This window comes from Engraulis encrasicolus, chromosome 20 (assembly GCF_034702125.1).
Source record: "Engraulis encrasicolus isolate BLACKSEA-1 chromosome 20, IST_EnEncr_1.0, whole genome shotgun sequence".
Classification (NCBI taxonomy): Eukaryota; Metazoa; Chordata; class Actinopteri; order Clupeiformes; family Engraulidae; genus Engraulis; species Engraulis encrasicolus.
This window is the reverse complement of record NC_085876.1, coordinates 41,546,985-41,567,468: the sequence shown is the minus strand read 5'-3', so window position 1 is coordinate 41,567,468 and position 20,484 is coordinate 41,546,985. Positions and strand designations below refer to the sequence as shown.

The 20,484-nt window shown below is 44.3% G+C and overlaps 1 protein-coding gene across 1 annotated transcript; it reads right to left on the bottom strand.

The window, feature by feature from the left end:
- Positions 1-213: 213 nt before the first annotated feature.
- Positions 214-20,377, bottom strand: LOC134436761 (peroxisomal ATPase PEX1-like). The gene is made up of 22 exons (XM_063186112.1): positions 20,191-20,377; positions 19,888-20,034; positions 19,660-19,743; positions 19,364-19,478; positions 18,692-19,212; positions 17,318-17,593; positions 16,784-16,903; positions 16,099-16,222; positions 15,550-15,653; positions 15,231-15,322; positions 14,908-15,040; positions 14,373-14,469; positions 12,482-12,652; positions 11,873-12,027; positions 11,086-11,290; positions 9,931-10,097; positions 7,606-7,740; positions 4,738-4,802; positions 3,799-3,941; positions 3,328-3,431; positions 2,462-2,638; positions 214-492 (listed from the first exon to the last, which is right to left on the bottom strand). Exons 1-22 carry the CDS (start codon positions 20,296-20,298, stop codon positions 214-216), a joined length of 3,522 nt encoding a protein of 1,173 aa, XP_063042182.1. The 5' UTR covers positions 20,299-20,377.
- Positions 20,378-20,484: the final 107 nt, after the last annotated feature.

The window sequence follows — 20,484 nt, the reverse complement described above, 5'->3', positions numbered from 1 at the left end:
TATCCCAACTCACAGAATGTCTTTTTGCACAATTACCTTTTCTACATTTATTATCTCTATTATTTTATTTTATTTTCCCCACCCTGATGACTATTCCTGTGTTTTTGTCTTGAAATGTCCACGTGGGCTTTTGTGTATTTGTGTATTTATTTATGTAAGCTACTGGATACCTTAATTTCCCCCTGGGGATCAATAAAGTTACTCTACTCTACTCTAATGACTCACCAGGTCAGGTGGGGAGGGGTTGTCCAGCTCGGACTCGTAGGAGCTGCCAAAGTAGAGTCTCCAGGCGTTGGCCTGCATGACGCCGCGTCTGCTGTGTTCCCCAGCGTGCTCCAGCAGCATGGCGGCCCCCGATGCGGTGGCGGCGGCGGCAGCAGGGGGCTCCAGGCCGCTGTCCCCTTCCCCCGCAGAGTCGTCGGAGCCGCTGCTGGGGTTCAGGAAGATCATGGAGGACAGGCTGACGTCGCTGTCCGAACCCGAGCCCAACTCCTAAGTGAGACACAGGTGACAGCGTTCATTGTCGATTCTTTAACCCATTGATGCCTAAGGCACCTGAAAAAAGGGTGCTGAATGCCTCAGCCCTTTTTAAGAAAAGCTGCCCTCAGCCTATAAAAACCTAAACATCTCAGCTTCTGAAGCACATAAAAATATGCACTAAGTTGCATTTAAATGCTAAGACCCTCATCTTTCATTAGAATGTGCTCTTTCAAACCAACAGAGATCTTTAACAAAGTTGTCTCAAAACTCATGAGCTTGAATGTTGCGTAATGCAGCTCCAGGCGCCAGGGCCAATGTTGCACAACGCAACATCAGGCATCAATGGGTTAATTTGTTTTATTATTATTATGTTGTTTTGTTATTATGTTATTATTCAACTTAAGCCCAACTCCTCGAGAGACAGACAGGTGAACACAAAGGATAAAAAAGAGAAAAAGAGATAAACAAAATCAAATATGTGTGCTACGCTGCACTGCAGTGCGAAATGTAGAGTAGTGTACAGAAGGAAACAGTCCGTGTTTGTGTGGGTTGTATGTACTGTCGGATCCTCAGTGGGTGCAGACTGTGGCACTTTCTAGCACTCTAACATAACATGCTCAAAGGTGTCAATCCAAGGTACAAAAAGTAAAAAAAAACCCAGCCACATATTTGATCCAACCAGATCTGAATCAGTTGATAATGAAAACTTTACACACTTTGCAAGAGCTACTGGTGAATCTCTCAGTCATCTAGAAGGAAAAAGTTTGTCATACCTAAGTTATGGTGGGAGGGAGGGAGGGAGAGAGACAGGGGAATGATCGGGAAATCAACTTGGGACCGGAAATGAACCCGGGTTCCCAGCATGACAGTGCAGTGCCCTACTGTTTGAGTCAAGGCAGGGCCATGGTTTTTACTTTCTGAACCTGGGTATGTTTTCCTCTGGGAAGTACCCACTTGCAGTAGGCTGGCCCCTGGGCTGGAGTGGATGGTGCCCACCTGCAGTAGGCTGGATTGCTTTCCTCTGGTAGCGTTTTCAGGCCGACCAGAACGTAGCCGGTGCCGGTGCCCGCACCAGTTACATTCAGAACTTGGAAGTGCTTATCTGCGAACCGCCCGTGTTCATACCGGGCTCTGAACTTTTTCCGCACGTGACTGTGTTACTCTTATGAACCTGCCGACGGCCACGTTGTCGCCATGGTTCGTGGAGAAAAACCAAGTATTTTGTGATTCGCATTGCGAACCAACTTTCCGTTTTGCAAAAGCTAAAATCTTTGGCGTGAACACGACGGCCGGTTCGCGGGTAGGTGTAGGAACGGGCACCGGCACGGTTCTCAGCTGGCCTGAATGCGCCATGGGAAGTACCCACCTGCAGTAGGCTGGCCCCTGGGCTGTTGTGGATGTAATGTAATGTAATAAGTAAGGGTTAACGTTCGGCGAGAAGGTCGCTACCGTGGAATAGCAGCACGACAGAGAGAATCTTTAGACCCCGACGCTTATTATATGGATATACTTAAATGATTCACACATGGCGGGGACATTTCTTTATTTAATGTTAAGTTTATTATAATGTTTCATGTCAAAAGATTGTTGCTGCGCAAAACAAAACAGTGCCGTTGTGGAACACCGCTAGGCAACAGGTAGCCTAGACAACAGGTGTTGTCTATCACAGCAGCTGATTAGAGTCTTGTTGAAAAGTCGCTTTAGCAGTGAAAAGTCTTGTTGCCATTGACAGCGGTCTGATATAGACCAGCCCGTCCGTTATCTCAAATATCAGACGTGCGAACGTTGGGGAGCCCCATTGAAATGAATGGAGCATTACGTCACACCATATAATAATGTAATGTAATGTACCCACCTGCAGTAGGCTGGCCCCTGGGCTGTTGTGGATGTAATGTAATGTAATGTAATGTAATAATATAATGTAAAGTACCCACTTGCAGTAGGCTGGCCCCTGGGCTGTTGTGGATGTTACAGTACCCACCTGCAGTAGGCTGGCCCCTGGGCTGTTGTGGATGGCCTCCAGCTGGGCGTTGTAGAGCAGGGCCTTCAGGTCGGCCCCCGTGAAGGAGTCCGTGGAGACCGCCAGCTCCTCCAGGTCCACGTCCTCCCCCAGGGGGATGTGGCGACTCAGGGCACGCAGGATCTCCAGACGACCCTCCTGGAAGAGGCAACAGAACCAGAACACCGAGTTACAGTTCAGTACAGTAGAGGTCAGAGATTCTAGAAGTATTATGGAGATATGCCAACGTAATAGGTTGCTATGGGCACCTAACATGACCAGGTTATGGGTCTGCCTAAAGGGGCGTGTGTGTCATAATAGTCCTAGAATGAATAGTACAGTCCTTAGGTCTGCCTGAAGGGGGATCCCCCCCTCTCCCCCTTGCGATAGTAGAACCCGGAAACAATGGGCCAACGGAACCTCTCTCTTATCCAGTCTCTCTGGTTAGGTCGCCTTACGCATCATACCGTTTGGCATTAGCTGTGGTTGTTCCACCTGATGTCTGAGCCCAAAAAAAAACATACAAAAAGTGACCCCCACATGTAAACTCTACAAGAAAGTGTTATTGAGGCATTTCCTTAAATGGATACCCTAAGTACCCGATCTGTGTAGAACTCAAACTATACAGTACGTCTGTGAAGATGCTCACTCAAACAGAATTTACAGGGTTTCCTTCAAAGGGTACTGTGATTATTGTGAGCACCTGATCTTTGTACTTGAGCTTAACTACATCATAACAACATTAATATGACATTAGAGAGCCATAGTGCTGCGCTAAGGGGTTTATCAATTTCATGTTGGTCAAAAGAGTTACACTGTAAGCAACTGAACTTTTAGTGAGTACCAACCTGGTCCGGGGGAGGGCAGTAGAGGGACTTATCCAGGCGGCCCGGTCTGAGCAGGGCGGGGTCTATGAGGTCCGGCCGACTGGTGGCAGCTAACACATACACACCTAAACACACACTCATCAAAACATACAACCCAACAACAACAAGCTCAGTTAAGACGTGAAGGTTATTATGAGATCTCAATGTTTAGCCCAGGAAATATTACATTACACTTCTGGTCCTAATATTACATTACATTTCTACTCCTAATATTACATTACATTTCTACTCCTAATATTACATTACACTTCTGGTCCTAATAATACAGAGTGACAATTCAGTGACAAAAATCAATGACAAAAAAAAACTGCCAATGTACAAAAACTTCTTTTGACATAGAGACAATTGACACAAATCTGCACATGCAAACGTGCACACACACACACACACACACACGCACACACGCACACACACACACACACACACACACACCTTGCAGGCCCTCCACTCCGTCCAGCTGTGTCAGCAGCTGGTTGACGACGCGGTCGGTGACGCCGGTGCTGTCGTGGCCTCTGCGGGGCGCTAGAGAGTCAAACTCGTCAAAGAAGAGGATGCAGGGCTTAGCCGCCTGGGCTCTGGAGAGGAGAGAGGGGACACAGGCAACGCCAGGTCAGACTAACGCCAGCAAAACGCAGGCAATCATCGTGTGCGATTCTGTCCTTCTAACATCATCACACCAAAGACCCAAAATGGATCAAATACTCTGCTACATCACTCTGCTACATTACACTTGTATAACCTTTATTAATAACACTACACATGTTATTCAAAGTATAAATGTATGACTCACGAGTACATAATTTACTTAACCCATTTTAGCCTAAGCCCTTTTTGGGAAAGGGTGCCCTCAGCTTCTGAAGCACATACAAACATGAAATAAGTTGCATTTAAAAGCTAGGACCCTCATTTTGCAGTATAATGTGTTCATTCAGTTCTAACATACCCACATTTGTAAAACAAACCCCTCAAATGTCAAGAACCTGAATGTTATACCTGAACCTGTATATGTATCTCCAGGCTGCAATGGGTTAAAACCTGGACTGCTTCGAAGAATCAGAAGCATATCATCAGGGCTGGCAGTGTATACCATTGCTCCAGCATTGGGCCAATGTTAGCACACCTAACATTACAGATCCAACTACAAATATGTACTTAACAAGTAGTAAGCAAGAAAAAGGGGACTGGGGATCTAGATTATAATGCAAAGGACCGAAGCATGAGGCTGTGTGTGTCTGTGTGTCTGTGTGTGTGTGTGTGTGTGTGTGTGTGTGTGTGTGTGTGTGTGTGTGTGTGTGTGTGTGTGTGTGTGTGTGTGTGTGTGTGTGTGTGTGTGTGTGTGTGTGTGTGTGTGTGTTAAAAAGAAAGGCTGACCTTTGAAAGACATCCCTGACAGCCTGCTCACTTGCTCCTATGTACTTGCTGAGAAGTTCAGGCCCCTGTGTGAAAAGGCGAGAAAAAGATAAAGAGAGAGAGAGAGAGAGAGAGAGAGAGAGAGAGAGAGAGAGAGAGAGGTAGAGGTAGAGAGAGAGAGAGAGAGAGAGAGAGGTAGAGAGAGAGAGAGAGAGAGAGAGAAAGAGAGCGAGAGAACGAGAGAGAGAGAAAAAGAATGAGAAAAGGGGGGATAAGATGAGGAAAGGAGGGAAGAAGAGGAGGAAAGAAAGGACACAGAGAGCTCGAAAGAGAAGGGAGGAGGGAGAAGAGAGCGAAATGAGAGCAAAAAAAAAAGGAGAGTTCATAAAAACACCTTGAGCAGATTACAGTGTCCCTTTACGAGCGCGCCACGGCGTAATCATAAACTCCCCGCGCCCAAGCCCAATAACATTTCATTGGTATTAGCAGTGCCAGGTGCTAAATGAAGCCATTCATCACGCCTCGAGTATCTCTTCTTTCTTTATTGGCATTTGCCACCCCCTTCCTCCCCACCTTCCCCCAATCCCGCTGGGCAGGACACGGGCACGCAGTAAACGTAGTGGCGTTAATTATGCTCTTAGAGAGTCAATTTTAGCATCTTCTACATGGTCCCCGGAGTACTCTTTATGTGTTGAAATAACACTGTTTTTTTACTGTGTAGGGAACCACAGGAGGGAAGAGAGAGAGAGAGAGAGAGAGAGAGAGAGAGAGAGAGAGAGAGAGAGAGAGAGAGAGAGAGAGAGAGAGAGAGAGAGAGAGAGAGACAGAGAGAGCGAGCAATAAGGCCAGATGGGCTCGACTATACTGTATTCTACAAGCTGATCAAGTACATTGGCCCATTGGAGACCGCAGAGACTGTGTGCTATTGTAGATAACGCAGGCCTACGGGAGCCTTATTTTGCCCTGTGGCCTCGTAATGCGCAGCCTTCTGCTCTGTGCGTAATAGGTTTACTGTTCATTGAAAAACTTTTAACTACCATAGCACGACACTACTCCAGCATGACATTACCACTGAGTCTATGGATAATACAGTATCATTACCATTCTGGTAACAGCAAACTCATAACATAGCAAACTTATCGATACAGTATTTCAATGCAATACTATGCAATACTAGGCAATAAGTATATATGACGAACATATCGAACTGAGGCAAAAGTGTGTTACAGAAGTATGCATTGTAATCAGTAAGTATACATTGTAATCAGTCATTGTAATCAGCGATTCAAAACTGCTGTGAAAGCCCACCTGGGAAACTCCAGCTCCCATTGGCATTGCGACACAGCACTCCACAGTATACAAGTGTTCATTGCACACAACGAAATTGCATTTATGCCTCACCCATGCAAGAGGGCGCCCCAAGGGAGCAGTGCGGCGGGATGGTACCATGCTCAGGGTACCTCAGTCATGGAGGAGGATGTGGGAGAGAACTGGTTAATTACTCTCCCCACCAACCTGGCAGGTCGGGAGCCGAACCGGCAACCTTTGGGCTACAAGTCTGGCAATCTTACCGCTTACCCATGACTGGGTAAGGATGTGGTAGAGGGGACAGTTAGGGCAAGTGTATGTATCTACTCGTACTGTATAATTCTGTACACTTTTCTTTTCTGGCTTGAAGCCAGTCCTTGGCCAAAAAGAGGAATGTAATGAAAACTCAATTTAATTGTGTAGTCTGGAAGCAGGCCCAATTCACAGCCTGCAATGATAACACAGCGAAATAAGAGCAGTTTAGAAAACGCTGAGTTGTGCAATATTTTGGGAGCGTATTTGCTATGCAATTGAACATTTCGGATGGCTCAGTGCATTCGTTTTAATTAACAGCAGGCACTAAGGGCAACAAGTCATCCAAAGCAGTGAGATGTACTATTTGTATTTAAAATGGAACCTCAGATCAATGTAAACAACACAGTGCAGAGGATGTTGTCTGAGGGTCATATCAACCTGGAAGATGAAACGGAGCTCGGCCTGGTGGAGCGCTCATAGACGAGAGGAACTACGGTTACACTTTAAGGCGTCATACGTATGACATAATAGTGTCAATACAGTGTCATGACACAGTCATAGATGGATGAGTCATAAACACGATATCAATGTCATAAATGTATGCATGACTGCGTTATGGCACGGTCATGTCATATGTATGCCAAGTAGTCCCATCCTTCACTTGCACATGTGGACTGGCACTTTGCTGATGTCCCACCTCGGTGGAGAAAACAATACAGTTTGCCCGCTGTCAGCCTGGGCATCGCAATTTTTAGTAGCCTGATTATTATCGACTTTCAAATCTCTTCGAGACTTGGTCTGACCAAGGGCATAACCATTAACGCTTCCCAAACGGCATGGTCGACCCGCCTCCCTAGGTTTGCCACGGGTTGACTGGTTTCCGAAAAAGTGGCTGGAGTTCCCAATTTTTCTGGAGATCAGAAACGATATTTACATTGCTCTTGGCCTGACTAGAAGCAATGCCGAAGGTGTTGCGTCACTAGGAGGGCGTGGCCTGACTAATAGAGTAGTACCAGAGAATCGTATATGAGAGGGAGATAAAACAGGCGGGTTCTTTTCCGGTATCCACTTTACATCAGGTGAACGCCCCTTCAGGAGACCTTCGATTAGGAGACCTTCGGAGTTTTGAGGTTGAGAATAAATGGAGTCCCCTTAGCGCTGTAGATGGCGGTAGCGCACGTCTTGTGCAAACACCACGAAAAGGAGGAGGGACAGGGAAGGAGGGACAACGCCCCCTTAGGAGACCGAATTTTGAGCACACGCTTTTGCATTGAGTGGGCGTGTTTCGATTCCTCTTTATTATATATCCAACCTCTTTGGTAGTACCTTGATGCAGATGAAGTTCATGCCGCTCTCCTTGGCCACGGCTCCAGCCAGCAGGGTCTTGCCTGTACCCGGAGCACCATACAGCAGCACGCCAGTACACTGACGAATAGGCAGGCTGGAGAACAGCAAGGGGTACTGGAGGGAGAGAGAGAGAAAGAAAGAGAGAGAGAGAGAGAGAGAGAGAGAGAGAGAGAGAGAGAGAGAGAGAAAGAAAGAAAGTGCACACGAGAGAGAGAGAAAGAAAGAAAGTGCACACAAGAGAGAGAGAGAGAGAGAGAGAGAGAGAGAGAGAGAGAGAGAGAGAGAGAAAGAGAGAGAGAGAGAAAGAAAGTGCACACGAGAGAGAGAGAGAGAGAGAGAGAGAGAGAGAGAGAGAGAGAGAGAAAGAGAGAGAGAGAGAAAGAAAGTGCACACGAGAGAGAGAGAGAGAGAGAGAGAGAGAGAGAGAGAGCGAGAGAGATGAAAAACTATGAGGCAACTGAAAATTGTTATCTGCCCTCCTACAGATGGGGATGTGTAATGTATGACCTTGGCTGAGCGAGCGTCTCAATCAGATTTTGGAGTGCCTCGGGATTGTACAGGGACCGTGATTAAACTTGCAGTGATTACCAGCGATTCTTGATTCTTATTTCAACCTCATTAAACTCAGAGTAGATGATAACTTCTGTAGATTAGAGACAATTCAGGAGACTCAAAACTTTGCAGAGGACTCTCAGAGGACACTGATATGAGTGGGGCAGGACAGTGGTGTAGTCTACTTTTTTATGGTGGGTATACTGTATATTTGAGCATTTCTGAAGTGGGTATACTGTATATATTTGCGCTATTCAAAACAATGGATCAATCAATTCTAAGTGGGTATACTGAAATTTAGAAGTAGTAGTTCTACATAGACTACACCACTGGGGCAGGAGTGGGGACAGAAAATGATTCTCGTTCAGGCCAAGGCATAATTCTGGGGTGCGTTTCTCGAAATCGCAGTTGTTAGCCAGTTAGAAACTTTGGGTAGTTGTCAATGGGGATTTGCACTGCAAACAGCAAAGTAGCTAACCTAGTTAGCAACTACAGTTTCGAGAAAGGCACCCCTGAGCAGCACTTCTGTCTGCAGGCTTCTCATATTGATTTGTACCGTAGGAACAAACCCTGTCAACCACAGCTTCCTTCCAACAGAACTGGATACACTGATACAAACTGATACAGTCCCATTTTTGGAAATAACTTTATTTTACACCTCTCCTTGAGTTAAATGATTGAGTTTCACATTTCTACTGTACTTCCTGCCATTTTCTGAGTACGGCAGTACACAACGCAGTCTCACCCCAAGTAGTCAATTTCTGACTACCTTGGACCAGACTGCAGTTTTTGACGTCTTGGGTATTCCTTCCACGTCACATTTTGACTATGTGGCCTAACCCTAAACCTATTCCTCAACCTAACCTCAATGACGTTATGCTGCCACAAGGGGGCGCCTTTGAGGACATAGTCAAAATGTGACGTGGAAGGAATACCCAAGACGTCAAAAATTGCAGTCTGGTCAAAGGTACTCAGATATTGACTACTTGGGGTGAGACTGTGTAGCAGTACAAGTTTACCTCCAAGCTAGTAGTTAACATTGAGTCCTATGCTGGCGGCTAGCTGGTAATTTGTACTGCCATACCCAGAGAATAGTTGAACGTACAGGAGAAAGGTACAGTAAAACCCAATCATTTGACTCAAGGAGAGGTGTAAAATAAGGTTATTTAAAAAAATGGGACAGTATCACTTTAATACCAGGTCCTACCTGGTCTTGTAAAGGTGCTCACGGGGATCAGTAGGATTCACAGCTGGTTGGATCAAATTTGTGAGAGGATTTTTTTTTGAATTTCCTAATCCCATGATTGGCAATTGTTCGCACACTGTACATACTAGAGATGCACCGGATCCGGTTTCGGTTCCGGATCCGGCAGGATAATAGAGTTTTTCACAGGATCCGGGTCCGGCAGGATCTTATGCAGTGGATCCGGTATCCTGTATGTTACCTAAAAATCAGGATCTGGTGCATCTCTAGCCTAGGCTTTCCAGTCAGTCTTTCACAACCCCAATCACTGTATGGCGTGAAAGCCCTTTGGAAGCGGCCATTTCAGGTAGTGTGGCAATAAGCCAATGAGTCTAAAAAATAGTTTGAGCCAACGTAATTAAAAGGGCCCACATGTGCGAGTAGACTATATGTTTCAACCCTTTTGTAGGATATGATATCTGGTTCTGGATCCAGCAGGATCTTAAGCAGTGGATCCGGTATCCGGCAGGATCCTAAAAATCAGGATCCGGTGCATCTCTAGTACATACCTTGGCTGGCAGCAAGATGGTGTCCTCAAGCATCTGCCGCACGGGCCCCAGTCCTCCAACACTCTCCATGCCGGCCACGCCAGGAGAGTGGAGCTCGGCACTCCACAGCGAGGGGGCGGTGAAGTCCCTCAGAGCCAGCACAAAGTCCTTGTAGGTCACCCGCAGCTCTGTCAAGTTAAAAGGGGATCAGGGGTGCGTTTCTCGAAAGCGTAGTTGCTAACTACATTAGCTACTTTGTTGTTTTCAATACTTTTTTCCATTGGCAACTACCCACGTTGCTAACAGGCTAACAACTTTTCTTTCGAGACATGCACCCCCAGGACAGTGGAAAGTAAAGACAAAAACAGGATACAAAACACACGTATTGACCTTACAATACATGGTCATGATTGAGCAGAGATGTATAAAGAAGAAGTAGAAGAACGTTTACTGATGTAACTATACAACACCATTACATCCTCTTATATAGTTTATGATCCAGTAATTCCACAGTACCTAATAAAGGAAATACACTGTAAGAGTACTACTTCACTTTACTTTATACTTCTCTGTAATTGAGGCTATCCAGTACAATAAAAAGCAGCATCATTTTATCACAACTAGAGTCCCGAGTTTGATTCCAGCCCAAGGTCGTTTCTTGACCCTGCCCTCCTCTCCCTCGCTCTCCCACTACTTTCTTTTTTTAAAGGGACACTGTGTGAGATGTTTAGTTGTTCATTTCCAGAATGCATGCTGCCCACTCACTAATGTTACCTTTTTCATGAATACTTACCACCACCATCAAATTCTAAGTATTCATTATGACTGGAAAAATTGCACTTTTCATACATGAAAAGGGGGATCTTCTCCATGGTCCGCCTAATGAATTTCCTAAAATAGCCATTTTTAGCTGCAAATATGACTATTTGGACCATAATAGGAAATATTTGTTTATCATGTATGAAATCATATCATGTATTTGTTTATCATGAATGAAAAGTGCAATTTTTCCAGTCATAATGAATACTTAGAATTTGATGGTGGTGGTAAGTATTCATGAAATAGGTAACATTAGTGAATGGGCAGCATGAATTCTGGAAATAAACAACTAAAAATCTCACACAGTGTCCCTTTAAAAAAAAAAAAAAAAATCTAATCTATGACATAACTCCGTACCTCCAGTCCTGTCCAGAGCGCTGCTGTGTCCTTTGCTGTTGACCACGCTGGCGTGTACTGCCCTCTCCAGCAGCAGAGCCAGGTCCCGGGCCACGTAGCCCTCTGTCTGCTTGGCCACCGCCTCCAGGTCCAAGGCCTCCACACAGTCAGGAGACAGGCTGCTCTTCCTCAGCATCAGACACCTCAGGATCTCCACTCTCTGGTCCTGGGAGCAAGCAGAAGTTCTGGATTAGTGTAGTATAGCAGTCATGGCTAAGCGGGTAGTCATGGGTAAGTGGTTAGGGCGTCAGACTTGTTGCCGGTTCGACTCTCGATCCACCAGGTTGGAGAGGGGAAAAATTAACCAGTGCTCTCCCCCATCCTCCTCCATGACTGAGGTACCCTGAGTATGGTACCGTCCCGCCGCACTGCTCCCTTGGGGCGCCACTGAGGGCTGCCCCCTTGTATGGGTGAGGCCTAAAATGCAATTTCGTTGTGTGCAGTGTGCAGTGAACACTTGTGTGCTGTGGAGTGCTGTCACAATGACAATGGGAGTTGCTCAATTATGGGAAATATTACTATCACGATTATTTCAGTCAATATTGATATCACGTTTTTTAAAAAAGAAAATGATTGTGCCAAACAATTCACAATCTTCCCTTCCTTTAGTTGCGTGAGTGGAGAACCATATACACACAATGGTATTCTGCATGAGTGTTGGGTGTGCTCACAATGACTCAAGTGGCTCAACCAGCACTTAATTTCAATCAGCTAACAAGGTATTTGTGTGGGGTAGTTATCCATTTACCTGATCTGGGCTCTGAATGTGGACTGTGGTCTGGAAGAAGTGGGTCCCCTGCACCTCTCTGAGTGAGGGGTGTAAGGAGTCCTTACTCTGGGCAGTGGCCACCAGCGCCACCAGACTGCCACGCTCCATCACATCATCCACAACATCCTTCAGACCTGAGCAATGACACGAAGATATCATCATAAACCAGAGTAAGCTGAAGGGGGGGGGGGGGGGGGGCTTTTTGGCCTTTATCAGTACAGGACAGTGTGAGAGTACAGAGAACGATTGGGAGAGGGGTCAAAGACGATGGAGAAGATCATTCATGTATGAAAAGTGCAATTTTTCCAGTCATAATGAATACTTGGAATTTGATGGTGGTGGTAAATATTCATGAAAAAGGTAACATTAGTGAATGGGTAGCATGAATTCTGGAAATAAACAACTAAAAATCTCACACAGTGTCCTTTTAACACTTTAAAATGGTCTCATACGTTGGGCAATGTGCCGAACTAGGATTGAGTCAGGGCACTGCTCATGCTTGTTGTTATTTTAAATATTGTTACACATTATTTGAAGTACTTTTCCCCCACAAGTAGAATCTGTTACCACTTTAAACTGGTGTCGTACTTTGAGCAATGTGCATATGGATCATTGCATCAGGACCGTGCTCGTGCTCTGGAGAGGTAGCAGCTGCTGTGACAATGTCCAGGTCCTCCAACAGGACCACTGAGGGCTGTCTCCACAACGCCTGCTCAAAAACCTCCTCTAACCTTTGCCGAACCGTTTCCGCTCGCTTCCCTGAGAAGCAAAAAAAGGAGTACATTTGAAAAGCATTTGTCATTAATTGGAATTATTGGTAACACTTTATTTTAGGGACACATCTATTAGCACTAATACATACAATATTAATGCCTGTATAAGTAACTTGTAAGGCATGTACTAAGCAAAATAAGACAGTTGTTAAGCATGTATTCACAAATGTCTTGTTCATGCCCAATTAGGGTTTTATTACTAATATAACCTTAGTAAGGACCAGTAAGCCTATATTTCTATTTATTAGTAAGTAGTAAGTGGCAGAATACAATGTGTATAAGCTCCCGACACACTGTGTGAACAAACCCTGAACAGTGTGAAAACAGATGCAGAATAAGGGTCCCTATTCTAAAGTGATGCATTGGTCAGCCCAGATGGCTCAGGGCCTCTGCACTACCAAAGTCCTAGGGCCCCCACACCACCCAGGCCTGCACTACCTAGCCCCCCCGATCTACAAAGTGTAAGGGTATATCAAATAATTAATGATTACTTAGTTGAGTCATCTAGTTTTCTCTTGTTCATATCAATGAGAGGGAGGTAACAAGAGCCTATATATAGCAAGGATTGAACGTACACTTGTCAATGGCGGTGGGTTGGTGAGATGTAATTTTTTTTCATGTACCACTGAGTTTTAATTGTAAAAAAACCCAAAATAAATGCAGAACATTAGAATAATAGTTTTGAAGCAAAACTAAACTACTCTTTTGTGATAATTAAGTGAATGTTTGAGAACATTAGCTTCAAGAAGTGCAGTGCATGATGGGTACGCAATCTAGGCCAACAGACAACCTACCCAGCTCTGAGCCTATGTCCTTAGCTCCTCCCCTCACTTGTGAAATTTAGTTGCTATCCAAACAATTTGCCATGTACGTAACAACAGAAATATTATCATTGCTGCATTGGCCATGCATTGCATTTCTGACTAAGGGCGTACCCATCATGCACTGCACTTCTTGTAGCTAAGTTTCTCAAACATTAACTTATTTATCAGAAAGGAATAGCTTAGTTTCGCTTCCAAACTATTACTCATCGTTATATTCTGCATTTATTGTAGGGTTTTTACAATTAAAACTAATTTGTGTATGAAAAAATGACATCTCACCACCCACCGTCATTGATAACTTTACGTCCAATCCTTGCTATATATTGCTTCCAATCACTCATTAACATAATGAGTAGAATAAGTGAGATCTTCATACCTACTGAGACTAATGTAGAATCTGAAATATTCTTACACTTTGCTTCCCGGGGGGGGGCGTAGAGTGGGGGCCCTAGGTAGTGCGGGGGCCCTAAGCCATCTGGGCTGAGCAATGCATCACTTTAGAATAGGGACCCTTATTCCACATCTGTTTTCACACTGTTCAGGGTTTGTTCACACAGTGTACCAGGAGCTTATACACATTGTATTCTGGCCCTTACTGCTTACACATAAATAGAAATCTAGGTCTACTAGGTCCTTACTAAGGTTATAATGGTAATAAATCCCTTATTGTGCATGAACAAGACATTTGTGAATACATGCTTAACAACTGTCTTATTTTGCTTAGTACATGCCTTACAAGTTACTTACACATGCATTAATATTTTATGTATTAGTGCTAATAGATGTGTCCCTAAAATATAGTGTTACCATATAAAACGTTGAAAAATGTGACTTTTTGGAAATTGGCAAAAGTGGGAAAGAAGAAATGGAGGGAAGTCTGACCTTTCAGCATCTTACAATCTACTATGTCAACATGAACATCCAACTCCTCTATTGATCTCCGGCAGACTGCTTTGGCTAAGGAAGACTTCCCACTTCCCTGAAAAGATTGAAATGGCATGGGGAAAAAAAGACTGAATGAAATTGTAAACTCATTCATAACAAAATTGTTTTGCAGGTATGGCTTGATCAGAAAATCTCAGGTTGCATTTAAAGTCAATCCCAGGTTTAGAAAGTAAAAATCCTGCCATCCATTTGACGTCATAGAGTAGCTGATCACTGATTATATTCAGTTGAATCAGAGTTGGTTAGATCAAATCTGTGACAGGGTTTTCACTGTCTGTCTGACCCCTGGCCTGATTACAGCCGCATGCTTCAGCCGGGTTTGGACAGGCAGCTCCTGAGTTCAAAGGTCACTTTCAAAGAGGGATAGAGAGAGAGAGAGAGAGAGAGAGAGAGAGAGAGAGAGAGAGAGAGAGAGAGAGAGAGAGAGAGAGAGAGAGAGGAAAAGAAAACAAATCCAAAGTCTTCTTTGTACCTTGGCTCCAGTGATGAGCACCGCTCCACTCCGCAGTCCAATCCCAGCAGCCACCAGCTCCCGGGACAGCGGTTTTCCCATGAGGCTGTGGGAGACGTGCTCAAACGCCACACGGCTGATCTCCTCCACAGCCCTGCGTACAACAAAAGAGACAGACTCTTGTAGTAGGAGGAGGAGACAAACACTGGATAACATCTTCCATAGAAAAGCAAGGGCACACTTTCTAATGCCATTACAACAAGTGTCTGCAAATATCACGCATGCATGCTCTGCTGTCAAGAGAAAACCATTTGCAAAATGCAGAACACAGTACTCCATCTTACCCGAGGTGACTGAGTAAGGGGAAATCCTCATGAGTTTCATCAGGATCCCTCACAGGGGAAGAGGAGTCAGAGCTCAGTGGCTCTAGGACAACCTACATGACAACATCAAAGAGAAAGAATGTCATTATTTTAATTACTGAACTTATCTAACATGTAACATGATAAGTATTACACAGGATTTATACACAAATTAAATTGCATTTGCTTTTTAAATGAAAAGCAAAACCCAATACCCCATCTGAATCTAAATTAGATTGCATGTAATTGTGGAAATGTGGAAATATATTTAAAGAAATTATAGTAATGCGAAGTGTATTACCTGAATGTCTGTCTTTTGCAGCACGCTTGATAAAAAGAAAAGTTCTTCTGCGTCCTTTTCAGAAGGGTCTGGTTTCAACACGGTCAAGGCAAACTCTGCTTTTCCTGAGAAGGTAAACAAATGTGGCCAGTGATGAAATCTACTTTACAGCATAAAAAGCACTTGTTTATAATGAACTGTATGTCAAGAGAGCGGTATCCATCACCCTCTGAACAACACATTAATATCAGATACCTCAGCAATGTGACTGTGGATATTGTTAGTCAAAGCTCGCCTATTATTAGGTTTGTTTAACAAGCGGCCATTCTGAAACACCAGGCCCAGCATAGGCGCCAGCTTCAAGTCAACACTGGGGGGGGGTCAAAGTTCAAGAAGACGCTTTTGCACACCTCTGTAGTTGGGCAGGTGCTTAGGATATTATCCCAGTGGGGTTGTCATTCAAGTGCAAAGAAATCCTGCACACTGTCCATTCCACCAACAAACTTTAATACAACGTTTCGGTGAGCTCTGTTAGCGGTCATCGTTACATTGGCCGCTAAGCTACTGTACCTTCTCCACTGGGCAGGAGGATGTGGTCAGAGCGAGCGGTCAGGCAGACGAGCGGCTCGTGGCTCTGGGCATAAAGCCACTCCAGGAAGCTGGTGCGGAGTTCCTCCTCTCCCTCCGCCTGGGCCTGGGAAAGGTCAAAGGTCAAAGGGGGAGAACAGGAAGGATTATGGACTTGTATTGAAGAGATGTAGAATTTCATTGGAAGGTTGAATTCTATTGTTTGTGACACTGGTGAACCACATGATCACAAAATGATCTATCTATGGGAATGATTACTTTCACAAACGAGAACACAAACCATCTGTAGAATACTGAGAATATCCAGAGCTGAATAATACAATGAAGACATTAAGGCCTAGGTCATGAGAGAACTGTAAAGGGTGTTTGACTTTTTCAATGACTCCTTCTAGTTATTACCTAACTATCCCACAATAGGACATACTGTGGATGTGGGATGGCAGTTTAAGAGGTAGTACACTTATGCTTTTTCTTTTCCAATGGCCGTTTTCTGGTAGGCCTACAGCTCGACACAGTGTGACTCGGCCACCACTTTCTGCTTTGCGATTGAGCCGTGTCAGGTGACCTGTAGGCCTACCAGAAAACCGACAGTGGAAAAGAGCCATTAAAGTACCTTGTCACATCGGCATGTCAAACTGGTAATGGTGAATAGGACATCTACACATACCATTGGCTGTACCGGCTGCAACCTGACGGACAAGGCCACTCTCGGATTGGATTTCACTGGCTTCAGTCGAACCGTGGAATGAAGATCGATTTGTAACCTGCTCCTCAAAGCCTTGGGAATCTAAAAGCGAGTAAGAGCACAGCATACGGTAGAGCTCACACAAAGCTATTCTGAACTTCGTAGTTTAATATAATACAGTATGGTGTAGTTCCTGTATTCTGTCAATGCAAGACATGAACAACGAGTACGGTAATGACATAAGACACCATACCATATCCTATATTGTTTGTTCCATACATTTACCAAACCATTTGATTGCAATATGTTGCACAAGTGCAAACGAATAGGTAACATAAACGTAATAGGTGACATCATGGGATATGTGCAAAAGTACAAATATTATTAGTACATTGTATTAGTATCATCATAATATTACTAGTATTATTTAATAATAATAATAATATATTTACTGTAATAATATTATTAGCATCATTTGAAATCAGTTTTACCCAACTCTGCCAAGTAACAACTCACCCACAGCCGGCCGCTGTGCAGTTCCCCCCTCTGGAAGTCTGCATGATCCCCGTCCAGATCTCCCAGGTGGCACTTCACCCTGACCAGCACTTCCGCTTCCCCCTGACGACCCTCCACCACCACCTCCTCCTCCTCCCCATCCTTAGCAGCAGCAGCACCACCACCACCACTGGACGACTTCCTCCTCTCCAGGGGTTTCAGCTCACTCCTCTTCCTCCCCTCCATGGCCTGCTTGGCCCTCTCACGCACCTCCTTTGGAGATGCCATCTTGGAGATCTTCAATCATAATAATAATTATTACAATACATTTTATTTTTTATTTTAAGCATGCGTCTTGTGTGTCTGTGTGTGTGCTTGCGTGCATGCGTGCGTGTGCGTGTGCGTGTGTGTGTGAGTGTGTGTGAATGTGGGTGGGAGGGGATAGAGATATCTAACCTGTGAATATATGCATGGTGGATATATGTGCAATGTTGTGTATGATATCTTTGCATCTTCTTCTGTATTTATGTATGTATGATACTTGACACCTTAATTTCCCTCGGGATCAATAAATGATACTCTACACTACTCTACTCTACTCTTATCCCAGGTCAAAATTAGAGCAGAAGAATCAAATATATAGCATAAAGCAATGAAATAATAACAAACAAACAAAAAAAAACAATAAAATGAATACAGTAACAATAAAATCATATAGAATGTGTAAGAGTGTGGTAAATACGTACTGCAGTGGTTCCCAACCCAGTTTGACTCGGGACCCCATTTTGACATTCCAAATTTCTGGGGACCCCATACGACACGACCCACAACTGACTTAATTTGTAGGCTATTAAACCTATAGATATTTATGAAAATCTGAGGTTGTATGCTGTGTTTCAATCAGAATTATTTATTCTTTATTGTGTTTATTTGTAGTATATGTATATGTAGTGTTCTTTTTTCAATCCCAGACATTTCAGACGACCCCATTTGAATTCCAGGCGACCCCTCATGGGGTCCCGACCCCAGTGTTGAGAACCATGAGGGGTCACCTGGAATTTAAATGGGGTCGTCTGAAATGTCTGGGATTGAAAAAATAAATGCGACAAATAAATATAACACAATAAAGAACGCTAAATAAATTGTGTACTGTCTGTATTTATAGTAGGACAAGGGTAAAAAATGTACATACAACTCAAAATTAGAGCAGAAGACTCAAATATATAGCAGCAAGAAATGAAATAGACAAAAACAAAAAAGCCAATAAATAATAACAAACAAACGAACAAAAAAACTATAAAATGAATACAGTAACAATAAAATCATATAGAATGTGTATGTGTGTGGTAAATGTGTACTGTATGTATATATAGTAGGACAAGAGTAAAAATGTACCTTCCCATATGTAATCAGAGGCTGCCTGCTGTTGACGTGGTGCACCTCGTGATGACCCAGGGGCAGCATGTGGACCTCTCCGTATATGGCACAGTGGTGACTGGCGAACCGCGGGGGCGTCCTGCAAACCCTCAGTACACACTCGCTGAATGAGGCAGGGATGCTGGGGACTGGTGGAGGCTCCTTGGCTGGATCCAATCCCCCCGTGAACACATACCTTAGCAGGCTTTTAAAGTCAGCAATGCCACCCCATTGCTGTTGTTGTTGTTGTTGGTTTAGGTTGTCCTGACTAACATCCAGCTGGTCATTCGGGGACTCTTGTGTCTCGGTACCCAGAGAAGAGATGCTGGAGAGGGGCTGATCAGACGCATGAGGATGGGCTGTATGGGGACTCGGGCTCTGGTTGAGGTAGGCTGACGCCCCCAGAGAGGTTCCTGGATCTCCGCTCCGCATTTTGGGAGCGACCATCAACTCCGTGAACTGCTCCAGACGTCCGTAAGGCACACTTGGTGACAAAGAGGCTGCAGTGCAAGATAGAGAATGGAATGGAGCAGAATAGAATAGGATGACTTTTATTGTCTCACACCGAATAAACTTACCAACGAGCTCATATGAGTTACTGTGTACAGTATGTGTTCTCATATTAACAGACTGTCGGTGAGTAATACAAACCAATTTTGATGTAGATACAGGTTCGCTGGTCCACCCACACAGGGAAAATACCATCTTCATACACCGCACGTATCTGTCCCAGCAACTGCTGTTCCAGAGCCAGACTATGAAGTTCCTGTCGGTCAAAAATCACATGAACTCACTTAAATACCGGTATTGATGATTGACTAAGTGTTTCAATACAGAAGTTAAATTGTTTGAGGAACAACCTGCATGTTTGCCATATCACCAAACAGTTCAATAAAGTAAGTAGCATAAGAGGTTTCAGACATGTCAAGATAAAAGAGTATCCCCACCAAGATCTCCCAGTCATCAGAAGACAAGGGTTCCACGTACACCTGATGAACCGACTGCACATGCTGACAGGGTCGCAGGAAACCCTTGAGAGGAACAACCAACAACACAACAGGTATTTAATTCCAGTAGTAGTAGCATAAAGAATGAAAGGGTAGTGTGTGCATACCATGGTTGCTATTAATTAATGCAGTCAAGTTATGTTGTTTAGTAGTACGTTACTCCCTTACCTGTTCCCCCGCTTTGAGTCCTAGTTTATCCGCCAATTGTCTGCAAAGCTCGACATTATCCTCTTGTGCTGGCTGCGCGTGCCTTCCTCTCGTCCAGCTGAGAAACACGGAGGGACTGTCATCCCAGGACAGCTCGAGGATTTGATTCTATGTGGAACAAAATCAAAAGAGTTGACGTTATGTAGTGATGTTGTGTCGACTCGTTGTGTGCAAATCTCAGTTACTTTGAGAGGGTTTTAAAAAAAGAAAACGTGAAAATATCTACAGTAAAACTAATGCAAAGTTGATGCTTGCAGCAGTTACCTCATGCAATGATAGTTTTGTGATCAATTTCGTTGGCAAGTGCAGGAAACAGTTTTTTGAGTTGTTTAACACAAGTGTAACAGGCTGAATCCCATGGCTGCCCAACATTACTTCGTGCGCGGAAAAATATCCTATACAGTTTCCATAAATGTCCAAAATTGTGTCATTTGCTATCTACTGCCCGTTAGCCAACATAGCATGATCTGAATGACAGCTCTAAGTCCATATCAGCCATAATCAATCGCACACGTCTATTTCGACTTTGGGCTTTCGCTCCCAATTTTTAATTTGTCT